This window comes from Aythya marila (assembly GCF_965140915.1).
Source record: "Aythya marila genome assembly, chromosome: 7".
Taxonomy (NCBI): Eukaryota; Metazoa; Chordata; class Aves; order Anseriformes; family Anatidae; genus Aythya; species Aythya marila.
In genome coordinates, this window is record NC_139048.1 from 25519697 (window position 1) to 25535105 (window position 15409).

The 15409-nt window shown below is 39.1% G+C and overlaps 1 protein-coding gene across 1 annotated transcript; it reads right to left on the reverse strand.

Annotated features, from left to right (window-relative positions):
• Positions 1–7: 7 nt before the first annotated feature.
• Positions 8–15146, reverse strand: PLAC9 (placenta associated 9). The gene is made up of 5 exons (XM_082764530.1): positions 15016–15146; positions 14737–14911; positions 3626–3726; positions 2758–2878; positions 8–1262 (listed from the first exon to the last, which is right to left on the reverse strand). The coding sequence occupies exons 2-5, from the start codon at positions 14792–14794 to the stop codon at positions 1252–1254; spliced, it is 291 nt and encodes a 96-aa protein (XP_082620656.1). The 5' UTR covers positions 14795–14911; positions 15016–15146; the 3' UTR covers positions 8–1251.
• Between the last annotated feature and the right edge of the window lie 263 nt (positions 15147–15409).

Below are 15409 nucleotides of genomic sequence, written 5' to 3' on the forward strand. Positions count from 1 at the left end.
GACTTGACTCACATGTTTGCTGAGCAATTTTCTGTTCAAGATATGTGTAATTTGTAGCTATTTCTTAGTATTTTTGTTGTGCATGTTGGAATCTCTTCTCTGACTCCTGGAACTCTGATTTTTTGTTCTCTGCTAGGATGAATGACATCTTCAGCTTGCCATTCTCAAAATAGAAATGTTAATAACAAAAAGTACAAGGGTGAAGAGGCATAGGGCTAGGTCAGTGAAAAGAGATTACTTATTAATCAAGAATGTGCAAACTCCTTCTCTTATTACACACACATGCCCACACACACCCCATTCTCTAAAGGTCACACAGGCCTTTTTTCCTAGAGGAAGTTCTGTTTTTGTTTGTCATGGAAAAATTCAGATCTTGTGAACGTAAGTTTGAAACAATACATAGAGTTTAAAAAAAAAAAACACATTTGTGGGGAGCAAAGATTATGTGATATGAACAGGTAAATAGGAGGGGGCTTTAAACATCCTTCTTTGAAGGAAATGAAATATATACTTTTTTTTTTTTTCTGAAGCTCTTCAGCTCCCCTACGTTTTGTTGTATTTTTTAATTTTCATGTTGATGTCTGTGTATTGAAGATAAAATATCGGCGATTTCCTTTCTATTTTTTCCTATTCCTCCTGAGATGAGGAGGGAGATGGATGTTGGAATTAATTTGAGATTGATTGTCACCACAGCAGGCGAGGTGGAGGAGTGTAAAGCCATCAAAATAAGTTGACTGTGCATTTTAAATACAAATTCTGTATAGGATGTGCAACCATAACTCTTATTTCAATCAATGGCAGTAATGTGACTATGTCCAAAGCCAGACTACTATACGTGCTCTTTCTTGTCAGACAATCTAACTGTGTCTTGAGAGGACATTGCAGCTAAAAGTGTTTCTTCATTGATTTGTACTGATAGCAAGGGCTTACTTTTTTTGCCAGGAATATCATTTTGAATTAAGGGAAGTTTGTTAGCTGTGGTTTAGTCCAGGATTCCATCTTATCTTGTTTTCTTACTGAAAATGCTGAATTTGAAATGCAGTTTTAAAATACAAAGCTTTTGAAACGATGTCTAAAAGCAAACACCTTTTTTATTAAAAAGCACAAAAACACAGAAGGATAACGACTGCTCAGAATTGTTCATCTCTGCTCAAATTCTGGAAACACAAGAAAGCTTTTTAAATGAACAAAAGTGCAACTGTTTATAACAACCATACTGTTATATTCAGCTGTCTTCTGTCTCTGATGTGTTCAGCTGGCATCTGTATAAAGAAGATCTGATGTAATTATTCTTGGTTATAAGATCAGGATCAATCTTTCCAGGCAAACATCATTGAAAATATGATGCCCTTTACTTTACAGTGAGGAATTCTTAGTTTGATTCATCAAACCACAGAAGGAAGGTGCTACAGCTCTGCAATTCTTGGACCAGTTGGCAGTTAATGCAACTTCCATCTGAGTGGTACTTACTGTAGATGTGCTGTAAATATGTTGAAGTTGATTTAGGAATTGCATTCTAAATCCACTGTAATGCTTTACTGGGATACTTTTTTAAATAAATGATACAAAGATACTTTTTTAAAATAAATGATCACTGCAGGGGCATAACTTAATTGTTACCTATTAACTGCCCCTAACAGAGTTCTGGAAAATTCAATGAATAACTAAGTCAGTGAGGACATAGAAATTCGATCTGTACAGTCATGGTGCCCAGATCTCTACAGCCAACTGCAAGAAGAACTAAAAACCAACATAAAATTCTACTACTGTCTTCTTTCTGCCCACCTTATATCACAGAAGTACTCTGTACTGTGTGTATGTGTATGTACATAAAAGTACAGCTATATCAAAAAACTGACAAAACTGACTTCAGGAGCATCACTGCAGAATGCTCAAGTCTCTCCTCAAGAGGTTTGTTCTCCACCAGCAGTGTGTCTCACTTTGTTAAATGATTTATTGATAGTCAGGCAAGGACTGAAGAGGACTGAGTGTTATAAGATGATGGGCAGGATAGATATCCAAGTTATTTGTTGTTGTTTAATTTATGCCCAAAATGTTTATCTAGGAGCATATTTTGCATTAGTGGCAACTAGATTTAAGATACTAAAACTATAATATTTCCTCTAACTTTTTTGTTTTTTGTTGCCTTTTTAGTTGTTTCATTTATGTCACACATGAAACTAAAGAATCACAGGATGATTAAACTCAAGTCTTGCGATTCCTTAGTCCATCCTGCTGTTCTAAGGGATCCTGAACTACATACCTGTTCCTTCCTACATGCTTCTTTAACATTTCCAGTGCTGGAGAAACTACAGCCATGTAATTCCAGAGGTTCATTGGTCTTGCAAGAAAATTTGTGTGTTGTGTTTTTCTGGAATTATTTTGTTGCATTGTTTTTAGTTTTATTCGCTTTTGTAGTGGTGAAAAAAATACAGCTTTCGTCTTTGCAGCAGTGTTATTCCGGTGGGCTACTTCAATCTTCTGTAGATTAAACATCCCCATTTTATCAACCTCTCTGTGTACCTCATGTATCTAGCTCCTTGGCTGGTTGGTTTATTAATTAATTTTCTTTTCCTCTCTTTAGTGGTGGCTGTAACAGTGTCCAAAACTGGGCCCAGTATTTCAGCCGAGGCCTTAGCTATGCTGAATTGAGTCAATAAATTTCTTCACATCTGGTGTGGAAAAAGGATGAGGTATTTGGCAATAGCATGTATAACAGCTTTGTCGACTTAAGGTTATATCCCACTAGATACTTACCATCAAAAATGTCCATAAGTGGGGTTCCTGGAGCAATGGGAATATTTGATGCGGTCTCACTGATGATATTGAGGAGTGACTTGACTTCTGATTCTAGATGCTCCACTGTTTTCATTACCTTCTAATGAAAACGAGGGAGGCAAATGGAAAAGGGGGTAGTCAGAGGGTCAAGTGGAAAGAATCTTACCAAATGTGTTAGTGCAAGAGCAAATCTACTGTCCCGTTCCACTAATAGCTAATTTCATTTATGTTGTACGTTGCAGTTTTAGGTATTTCTTATGTTATACTGTCCTCTAGTGGCACAAAGTACTAGAATTTGGTTTTGCAAGACTTAAGTTGTAGCACCTCTGTCACCCATAATTTGACTTCTTAGAATGAGCTTTGTATGAATTCAGTTTTAATTCTTTCTTATTTCTCAGCCACCATCATATCCACAAAAAAAAAATCTTCGGGGAGGATGAGAGGAGCTGATGGGGTGGAAAGAAGGGGGCTAAGGCTAGAGCTGGAGGAAGTTAACATGGCCATTTGAGAACCAACAGAATGTGGATTGGCAGCTACCCAGCTGGGAATAGTTAGCACTGGACGCATATCTTGTGGATGTTTAAGACGCTGGGGAAAAACATGTAAACATTTCAGCTTTCCTATAATCCCAGTGACAGTTCATTTATTGTCCTGAGTGTCTGCAGAAATGAGCAGAAACTCCTTTGTCAAGCTTTGTCATCTGCAAAATTCACATCTTGTCTTGAATCTTGTCTTACAGAGTCAAGAAGGGTCAGTGGCTAGCAACGTGGTTCCTCTTTATTTTGTTTTGTCAAAAGGCTGAGGCAGAGGTCTAGTATAGTCCAGGAACCAACACAATAGCTCTTACCTCTTCAATAATATCCAAGCGTTCATGGATTGTATCATGTTCGTGACACCAGCTTTCTCTTCCCAAAGTTCCAGGTAACACATCGACAGGTTCTGCATCAGCTGGAAAAACAGCCACAGTTAAATTAACCAGGACTTTTTAGTAACAGTACTTACCTTTCTGACTTGTGTAGTTGTATTTGACATGCTAAAGATTGTGTTGTTTTTTGTTTGTTTGTTTGTTTGTTTTTTAAAGAAAATGGGTTCTGTGCCAGGTAGAAATTGCCCGGTAAATACAGGTGTACCCAACTGCTGTTAATGTCTTGTGGTGATGCATACATTGTCAAAGTTGTTTGGAACAACCTGTTTTCATTTGACCTTTTATTTGTTTGTTGCCTTTGTTTCACACAACCTGTTTTTCTTTCCTGTATAGAGTAAGTTTATAGACTCAGCTCTGTCTCTACAAGTATAAACCCTAAGTGTTGGGAAGATCTCGCTTGCATATCAGTTCCTCTTAGACTTTCTTCAGAAACAACTGGCATGGTAAAACTTTGATGAGCAGCTGAGTTTGTCCACTTACGTCCAGAATGGGTCCAAGCTGGTGATTCCATTGTGGCAGAAGCTTGCCTGTAACAGTCTAATGTTACAATACAAGGGGAAACAAATGTGTGTACAGCTAGTGCCATTTGCTGACCAAGTCACTCATTTACAATACTGTATACAAAATCACACGTCTCTATAACAGTTACCTGTGTTTATCTCTCAGTAGTCATGACTTCTTGCTCTTTGATCATCTAATTCTGCTGGCTGTATGCCATAAAAGGGCTTTAATGGAGCCAATTTCTCTTCTTAGCTTTTGTGCAACATTCAGTAACTTTTGGTTTTAATACATATGGAACAGTGACAGTATTTTAAAACCCACTAGAGCGATAGCATAATTTGCATGATGTTGTTAAGTTCTATTCTTACATGAGCCCCAAAGAGGCTGTAACAATGTGCAGGCAGCAGCAACTCATTCTGTTGTTACTTGCTTGTAATGGAGAAAAAACAGAGGAAACTGTGAGCTTGTGTTATAACAAACACTTAAAAACAGAAGAGGAGGAACTAGTACTGTCTCTGGTACTGTTGTGTGAGAGCCATGATTTGGATCTGACACAGGACTTCATCACAAGTCTGTGCCAAGAATTTTGGAGGTATGTATCACAAGATAGCAAACATGTTTGTAAGAACTGTAGCCATTGCAGTCTGATAGGATGAGAGGTGTACTGTGGGCTGGAGTCCTTGAGGACAGGGAGGAGGACAGGAGTAAAGTGTGACTTTATGTACTACGTGTGCTATTATTTAAAAATTTGTTTGGCACAGTTCTAGAAAGAATTTTTGATTGTTTATTTGTAGCAAGATTTTTTGTTGTTTTTTGTTTTTTTTTTTTGCATGCACCAGGAGGTGGTGCTGTTAGGACAAAAACACGAAGATGTAATCTGTTTGTTTAATACTTAGAAAAGACTTGAAATATGTCATGCAATTCAAAGATAGGTGCATTGCAGCTGCCTTTTTTTTTTTTTTTTTCCCCTTTTTTGTGTTTTGGGAGTGTTGTTACTTTATAACTTAGTAGTCAAGTGAACCATCCTGTTTCTAGAAAATTTCACTTACTTGCATTTTTTTGTTGTTTTTGTTTTGTTTTGTTTTTCCATCACAGTTGGAATGATATGGGAATGCTGAAATTTTAGGTCAGAGTTGTATGTTACAAAGCAATGGCCAGTCTTTCTATACAAACCCTGGCTGTTCTGGTAATAGGACAATAACAAGCTCTGTTTTACTGTCAGAGATTAATACAATTTCTGCCTTTCCAATATTCCCAGCCTTAGCTTTCAGCATCAAGCCTGATAGCCTTATGCTGAACTGCTGCCCATCGTGTCATAGGGAGGACCTTGAATCACAAGGTTGAGTGGGAAGTTTGGGTAAGGGCCAGCACTGGTTGTATTCATTTGTTTAAGGAGTTTGTGGCTGGCCGTAAGTTACATGCCAGGCTTGTTTAGTTTTTCCCTAGAAATGGAAAATACATGAGAGTCACTGTTGGCTAGCGCGAGTCAGTGTTGACCACTCTTTTTCTCTGACCATGCATCTTATATCATACTGGTCCTTGAAAGAAAAGCCAGAGCTCTGCCTTTGGAGAAGCAAAAGTCACTGTTTGTCCTGCCCAACTCTGAGCCAGAGGCTTTCTGACCTTTCCAAACTGGCACAGTGAGCATGCCTGTTGGCACTGTGCAGGGACTCCTTTTACCTTTTTCCTGACGCAGGACCTGAAATCTTATAAGCAACTTTTTGAAGCAGAGACAATATGATGATCTTACCCAAAATGTCACTTTATTCCTTGCCTTAGCTTAGCCCTTTTGTGTGAAAGAGTTTTCTGTACTACACAAACTGCAACATCATGTTGTGAGGCCTGACTTCTACTCGAAGCAGTGTACGTAGGAGGAGAGGTTCAGTACGGTGTATGACTGATATATTCAAAGCAGGACGTGCTGGGATAGGTATATAAAGCCAGTTTAAGGCTGTTGCATCTCACAGTGGGGTTCACAAAACACTGTACAGTTTTGTGTATGCATGTACACCGAGAGAACTCAGGAAAGAAGCTGCCGTGAAATGCAGGTCTTGGTGTAGTGCTTGGTACTTCACTGAGGTTCATTCCTCTCCTCTGGTGCAGAAAGAGACGGCTTTCTGGCAGTGAGGGTGCATTGCTGCTTTATACACTACAGTGGGCTTGGTGAAGGAGGAAGAAATGTCTCATCCTGGTTTGATAGGGCGTCTTAGCAGAACCCCAGAACTGATGCTGTGACTGAGAAAAACCTGACAGATGGTCTAGGCCTCAGTGTCTCAGGAAACATCTGAAAGCAGTTGTGAATGAGTGATAAGAGTTAGGAGGACATCTGTTTTGAAACCAAAGAAACCAAAATGTTTCTAGTTCCCAGATTGCATGACGTGGAGCTCTCTGGGGGCAGACCCAGAAGAAAACCTGTCAGTGAGGGCCTGCATCTCCCTGTCTGGTCAGTGACTTTCACACAGGAGCAGAGGCGCCCCGGTGCCTGTGGTTGCCCCCTCACTGCTGCACCAGAACAGGGTGCTTTGGGAGGGAGGGGGTGATTGCTGCCACTGGCTGGGCAGCCACTGCTTTGGTCAGTGTAGTTTCTAGTTTTATTCTGTTTTCAGAGCTTTGGCCTGAGGCTTTGGCTGCTAGAAACCTGATTATTACCTTGTTAACCCACAGCCTTTATCTGTGGGATGGGTGGTTCACAGGACACATCCGGTCCCTTGAAAATATGGCATGCAACTGGGTCACTATGGTCAGGCAGTTCATCCTAAGCAACAATTTTCATGCGCTCAAAGAGAATCACATGCTGCTTATGAGTGTTGCCCTTCTCTGTATTGCAACTGGTGAAAGAAAATGACACGGTCTGACTTCGGTGCTGACCACCTCTGGCAGCATCTTTACCAATATAATAATAGCAGCCATCTTGTAAAAGAAGCAAAGAATGGAAGGCTGCAGGCCATCTAAACAAAACAGTAATGGCCTGTTAGGGTACCTCCTTCTCCTTACCGTCTTGCTGCTGAAGAAACATTTTACAAACATTAGTTAGACTTCTTCCTTGCCGACGGGTCAAAGCACGTGCGCAACCCAACAACACTGTTATGGTCAATTTTAAAGCTAACAACTTTTAAAGCTAAACTTTTCATTGTATGCTGTATAAAATACGTATTTAAGATGTGTGGTTATTTCAATTTCTGGAAGCCTAAGCAAGTACACATGCTTATAGAACAAACATGGCATTTCGGGCTATTTTCTCAGAGACATATTTCCATGTCCTGAATATATCTTTTGAAACTTAATGGATTACTTTGGACAGATATTTGTTGTAATATTTCAGTATTTAAGAGAGAATGTTACCTTTCAGTTAAGTCCTCATCTGGAAATTTCCACTTGATGCTTCCTGCAAGTGATATGCTTCATTCAATTCTTAAAGTCCACACTACTTAATACATAGGTGGCTATTTTACAGCCAGAGTAAGGGCTCACTCATCCAAGATAGCAAAATGACCCCTACTTTATACGACAATTACATTTTTGTTATTTATGCTACCCATCATCTACAAATTTTGACATGCTTTGTGCCTTGTGCCTTTTCTCCTCTGATTAAGTCCTCCATGCTAGGTTAATGGTGCCCATAGAAGCTGGGTAGTTCTCCTGCCCTGCGCTGTCATACAGTCAGAAACCAGCAGATGAAGCAGAGAAATTGAGAATCTCTGAGTTAGATTTAAGGGTATCAGGAGATACAAGTGCTTTTGTGTCTAGAAGTTTAAGCAGGATCTCCTTACACAAGAAGTCTCCTATTGGGTGGAAGCAGGTGAAGCAGCTGTGTCATTTCCTCTTGTGTGTGTGAACTTCTACATATAATAGTTACCTACCAGGATCTGAATTCTAGATACACACATACACCTGCTCTTCCACTAAATATGAAAGTGCATATACAAAGGCTGAATAGGTTTATTATTTGTTTTATAGATCTGTCTAGGTATACAGATATGTGTCTCTTTGTCCTTGTATTGTGCAAATATATAGAAATACGCACATATTGTTGAGGTTAGTGTCAAGATTCAGAGGGTGATGTTAACTTTCCCTTTACTAATAAAAGTTGTTACAGGATAGCTTTTGTGCTCCCCTCTATCTAGTCCCAGGCCATTACCGCTACATATAAGAAAACTCTTGTCCCCATACCTGCATCACAAAGACACCTGATAAGAAAATAAATAAATAGATAAAACATTACATGGTTGAAAGCTACACCAAGACAATTCAGGCTAAGAAGTACATTTTTAAAAGCCAATGAATCTGTTTAGCAATTGAAGTGCCTTCTGCATTACTTGTACTAAGTATCCTACCTAATGATGCATTAGAGGTCAAACCAAAGTTGCAGGCTTGCTGTAGAAATTACTGGGTTGGGTTCTTTGGGCTGTTATGGAGAAGGTCAAGCTAAGTGATCGTAATGTTCCCTTTTGGTCTTAAATTCTATAAAATCCATTTTGCATCATGCTATGACCAGTGTGGTTTTGAAAGTTAACTGAGAGTTCATGTTGTGCTCAGTAGGGAGAGAGATGTAAAACAAAGTGGACCACAAGCCAAATGAAAGACAAATGAGTCTGAAACAGGAACCAGATGGCAAATAAAGAAACCTGAAATCACGTGATAGATGAAAGCAAACAAAAGAGAATATTGTTAACTGTTGAAGAAAACATACTATGGTCTGTGTTCTTGTTTTTACTACCTTAGGTTTAGCAGTATTTTTTCATTTCTGTAGCATATATCATGAAGTGGTGAGATAGTTTTTTAAGGAGAAAATGAAGGTGATAGTAATGGATTTATGTTCCAATAGTAAAAAATTCATCAACTTGAGTATATTTGGTGTATCACATTACCATTTGGTGAAGAATACAATGGACCTCTGAAGGGATCTGCTGATCCTTGCTTAAATTATTCCTTATCTAAATATAGCGTTGGACTCAACTTTAAAGTGCGTATATAAATTTAAAATGTTAGTTCAAGAAATCACACAGTTTACAAAAATGGTGAATATAACTTGTAGCTGAGTACAGAAAAAGTTCAGTTGCAAATATCTATCAGTACTTGGTGCTTTCAGACCCAAGTCCATTTTAACACAAGACTGTTAGTCATATTTAATTTGGGGGACTAATTCCAATTATGTCAACCCTTAATTAGATATGGAAGTAGTGGATTAACTTGCTGTGCCACTTAGTAGTTTCATTACTGCCAAAGTGCCCAAATTCATTTTAAGTTGTATTATATATAATATAATCTGTAATAAATTTTATTGTTAGGGTGCCAAAGATTAATTGATCTGGATAGAATGTGTTGTATTGGAAATGCTGGTTGTCTTCAAGCTCTTACATGCTTGGGAGCTTATCTGTAATTGGACATAGAAGATCTTAAAGGCTGTGATAGTAAAACACTGCCTAATGCTTAGCTGTGATTTAGACACTTTTGAGCTCCTTCCTAGAGATTAAGCTACATGCTTAAAAATAAAGGGTGTCTTGTTTTTAGTGATTGCAATAAAGACTGAAAAAAAAAAAAAGTAAAAAATAATTTCTTAGCTTCTTTTATTTGGTCATACGCTGCTATGCTACACTCTGGAGGCAACTGCTGGATTTTGTTTCTTTGCTTATATATATATACACAAAAATGTGTGTTTGTATGTGTATATGTACACACACCTTTATTAGGCTGTAGCTTTTATGGCAGAACCACACTGAAAATTCCATGCAGTGCAAACATGGGGAATATCTATAATAGGAGATGGAAGGTAGGCATGGAATATTGGACAGGCAATTGAAAATAGAAAGCTCTTCTGGAATGGATTATTATTTTTTTTTTTAATCTTTTCAACAGTGTACGAAGTTTCAATCCCTCATTAGGGATTAAGCTGTAATCTATACATTCACTGTATACCTGTGTACTTAAACCTCTTTCTGAGTACCAAGTCTTCGGAAGAATCCAAAAATGGTATGAAATCCAAGGGATTCTTCTGATATCAAATATTCATGAGCCTCTTATAATAATGGAACATTCTGAAATAAGTCTCTTCCATGAAAATAATTATTTTTAATATTGAATTTGGAAACTGAATAGCCATATCAAAAGTCAGATTCCAAACTTGCAGGTTTATACTTTGTTTATCAAGATATAGAACATGCCACTATGAATGTTATTTCAGATCCTAGATCAGTTATGGTTAAATTTAATTCTTTTTTCCCTGAAAGAAAAGTACCAAAAAGGAAATACCATGCATAGTGGTATATATTGCATTGGTGAAGATGGTCAGGATATTAGCCTACCACTTTTCTAACCTGTCTGCCCATCAACTTACATGTGAAGTGTCATGTTGTGACTTCTTCTGGTCCTGACGTGCCTCACTTACGTGTGTGAAATACTCAAAATGAGAGGTGGGAATTGGCAGAAATCATAGCTGGTTAGGAGATGGCTGCCATGTATTTCTGTATGAAACTATTTCCTTTGGATGAAGTTCTTGCTATCATGATTCTCATTTCACACGGGATCTTCAGCTCTCACTTGCACAGCAGTGGAGATTGAGAGTATACAAAGCCAGGGATAACCGTGTTCTATCAGTGCATGCTCTTTGTTTCAGGAACAGCAAAATCAGCTATGCCTGTTTGCCAGAAGCAAAAGTACTACTTGAAAAACTACTTCTCTTCTGTGTTACTGTACTAGTGATTGTAAGAAACACTTAAGTTTTGTGTATTTTTATTTAAAGGAAGGAAGATAACAATAAAAAGTTCCCATGCTGTTTTGGAATATGTTTCCAACATGCTGATCTTTTGAACAAGCAGCCAGGGAATATCTTCTTGTGCTTGCTGCTGCAATGGAAAATGACTACAGGAAATCAGAGTGAAAAGAGAAGTGAGCCTATGTAATTTGCAGGTAGGTTACTCTTAATTCATTCTGTAGCATAGGAGAGGCTACCCCAATGTTTTGGGTCGCAAACAAACGTCTGCCTTTATTATGCATTATTTATGTATGTATATATGTCTGTTTTGGAAATTAAGATGAAGTGTTAGATGTGAATAGCTAGCAGCCACATAGGATATACCTGTGTATGGAGAAGAGTATGAGCTGTTTTAGGAAGAAGAGGAGCTGTGTTGAAGCATATGTTAAGAATGTAAGTTATGTAAAATGAGTGAGCTTAAGTCCCGTTTGAGAATGGAGTAGGTGAGATATGTGAATATTTGATGCTACCATAAATATCAAGATGACTAATTGGTATCTGGGGATAAAGAGTTCTTCAAATATACGAGGATGTGGCTTTTGGTGTGTGTGTAGTAATAGGAGCTATGATCATGGGGAGCGAGGTGTGAGGTGAGCCTACAACTTATTAGTCAGCTCTGTGGCTGTGTAGTTTGCATATGACTAAGTTATGGCAGCAGAAAGAAATATGATAGTACAATGAAAGACAATCCTTGTAGTTTTGTCCAAATATGTAAAATAAAAATAAAAATAAAAAAATAAATCCTAGGAATATGACCAAGGCTGTGTTCTCCTGTGGCAAACAGTTCACGTGTACTGCAACAGCTCAAGAAGTAGAATAGTGATAGATACACAAGCATACCAGATCCCAGCATTCGTGGCCAAGACCAGCAACTGACTCACCCAGAGCAGATCAGCTGGATTTATAAATACAGATGGTGCAGATGATCAGCAGGAGTCCTGTATTTCCAGACCCCTGGCTTCCTTGGAGTTTGATAATAACCTTTGATTTACACATGGAGTCCAGATAACTCAATAAATACCTTTTTAACTAAATATAACAAAACTTAGGGTTTTGCAGATAAGTAAAATCTGTATAAGGGCTCACTTCTACACTGAACCCCTATATTCAGGTGCCTCGTGTTCTCAAGAAACACATCTACATCTGGGCACACTTTGTGACAAACATTTTCTTCTTCCTTGTTGCAGCCCAGAGATGGGTGTTTACAAAGACTTATCTTTGAATTGGAGATGGTAATGGCTGTAGTTTTCCATAAGTACGGAAAATACAAGTGATGTGGGGTATAGATTAAACTATCAGTGGTTTATTAATAAATATATATATACACACATAAGTCTGATTTCAGATGGTACCTGTCATAAGTTTTACTGTGGATTTAGTTACAAAATACAGTAGTTTAATCTCTTAGAGCCAAAATACTCGCTATGAGAAAGCAAGCAGTCAATTCTGGGGAAAAAAATAGGCTGTTCTGAAGGTGTATATTCTTTTTTTCTCTGAAGTTTCTAGTCATTAGTCAACCTCGGATTGCTGTATATCTCCTTTACAACAGCCATTTTCACTCCAGAAAATGCCAGATGTTCTCAAAAGTCATACTATGTTAGCTGAATGAAGAAAAAACATTATATTTAGTTTACTTACAGTTAAAACCAAATGGATTTCTGCTGTTTAAAAACAAATCACACCACAGTGTGGAGTATTGAGCAGCAGTGCCTCCCCTGAAGCTCTCCTGTTGCTCTCCCCAATAGCATGCTCAGTACTCAGTTTGCTCATCTAAATGGAGCACGTCATGGGGCTCAGCCTGTTTACCTGATTGTCAAATAATTGTTTACCCAAGGACTCCAGGTCACCTCTCCACCATGCATAAACACATGGGAAAAGACTGTGCTGTTGGAGTGTTGCACCCTCACAACAATTTGCCCAGAGCTTGTTGTAAGAATGCAAGCATGTTTAAATGGGGCAGGCATCAAATGGTCCAGTACCTCTGGCTATGTTAAATGCTATGTTTGAGCAGCAGCAGCACCCCATAAACTAACCTACCAACAACAGCAAGGAATGAAAAGTTGCAGCCATTAACTCAGTGTGTGTGATTAATCCAAAAGGGCACCCATGCTAGCCCCTCATCTTGAGTTGTTTGAAGTCTGAGCTCTGTGAATATGAAATTGTTTCTACTAATGGCTGAATTAAAACATAAACTGTACTTTAGCCATCCTCAAAGCATTTTTAAGAGGAACTGTTGCCAAACAGAACAGGAAAAAACAATGGATGAATCATGGGGGTGGTGGGGAGCGGTCAGGGGAAGTATCTGTAATGAAATCAAAAGTCAGATTCGCCATCTCAAAGGTAGCAAAGGGAGAACAGGGATGCTGGCTGTCAGCCAGTCAGGATAGTCACCTGGCTGTGACAGACACAAGTTCAAATCCTTCCTCAGTGTGACTTGAAGAAAAGTGACTTGAAGAAAATGGTCCAGGGCCAGCATGGACCATAGATTCCCACCTCCCAAGAAAATATCCCCTTTCTGCCTCTCTTTGGTAACAGCTGTTCTGAGATGGGGTTCTCTTTTCTTTTTCTTTTTTCTTTTTTTTTTCCAATCTTCTCCATCTTACACAAAATACTCTGCTGGGACAGTGAAAATGATTCCTTAACTGAGTAGTTACCACCTGGCATAACACTGGGTAGTCGTCTCCGCTGCAGTTGATATTCAAATACTATTTTATTTGGCTAAGTTTTACCTAAGCTTGCTAATGATTTCAGCTTAGACCAAATGACATTCTTTGGGAATAAACAAAACCAGTTTTCTAGCAGTTTTCATGGGGTGAAAACAAGTCGGAGTGCCCTTGCTGGGACTGATAGTTCAGTTCATCACTGTTAAATGTTATAAAACCAGCTGCGTGGGAAGGAAACGGGGCAAGGAAGGGTGACTGGGGCTTTGGGAAAAAGGGACTAACAGTTTTTTGGGAAATGTTTTGACTGTAATGGAAACTCACTACCCTGCCATGAAATACAAACATTGTATGTTGTCAAGAAGTCTGAGCAGAGGGAAAATGATGAGGGGCCTCAGCTAGCAGAAAACACATAATACAAACAGGCTGCATAGCCAGGTTTGTGGTAACACAGGGACTATAAACCTTGTACTAGCTAAACAGAATAGCTTTCAATCACACCATCAGCTGCAATGTGGTTACAGGTTAGCCTAGTGCCAGACCTGCTGTTAATGAAAGTAAAATTTAGATGCCAGTTTATCAGAAGTTGTCTGTTTATACTTATTCCTAAGGTATTTGAAGGAGGTGATGTTTGTCTCAGAAATCTCAGGAATAAGTAATACAGAGCAGTAGAGAAAAAAATACAGTACTGTTAACAGCAGCTCTATAAAGAAGGGTTTGTAGAAAGGAAAATGTTTCTCTATTCACCTTGAACTTTGATCTCATTTCTGAGTGGATTAGTGTGCATGCTATTAAGGCTCCAAAGCAGTAATTGTGGAGTTGCAGGGCACTGGATGCAGCACATGAATGTGGCTGTAATTTTCTCAAAATACAGTGATAGTCTCCCATGAGTAGTGAAAAATTTCTAACAGTGCAGTATGCCTTCAGGATGGACTTGAGTAGCGCAACACTGGAGGTTTTTTTTCTGTTAAAAAACAATATTCCCACAGAATTCTGACACATACCTGTGTCACCTTCATATAAAACCCATAGTGGTGGCAATTCCGTATCTCCCCCACCCACCCCATGCAAAGGCTTTCACCATGCCATGGTTTCTGCTTGAGAAGCTTGGAATCACTCACCTAAAAGATCCCGCTCCTGCAGCACTGCAATAAACGCCAGCGCCCAGATGAAAAGCATGGTTTCAAAGCCTCCACACTCTGTCGTAGTCCTGGTGGAGAGCACGGCAGGCTCCCTCCCCGGCTCTACATAGACTCCTCTGTCCGTCCTGCCGTTCGTGCTGATGTTTAGCCAGAGCTAGGAGGAAATACATTCAGGCTGAGCCAAGATTCTTAGGCTGTGCTTTTTCTCTTCCCTCCTTCTAAAAAACACCCTTCCAGCTCCACAAAAAGTCCACTTACCCAGGCAAGCTGGCAGTGGTCCAAGCTGCCCAAAGTTTTTACCTTTATTTATTTATGCAGCCTACAACTGGAATGTACTGAAGAGCTTTGAATCCTGTAAATGCAGCAAATGGGGCTAGAGAAGAAGTGAGAGAAGAGGAAGGGGTTTTGGGTGTTTCTTTCCCTAGGGCAGGGAAAGCAGGAATACTGGAAAACGCGGTATCTTTAGGGTTGTGAAAACACAGTGGTTTTTTTCATTATGTGTTCCTTTTTAAGACTGCAGAAAAACCTCTTTTGGGCAGGTAAAAGTCCTGCTGGCTGGAGTGTGGCAGCACTGTGGGAGGCAGTAACTGTTTGTGGTGCCTTGTATTCAGAAAGCATCATAGGAGCTCCTGATGAGCCCTCTGAGCTCTTC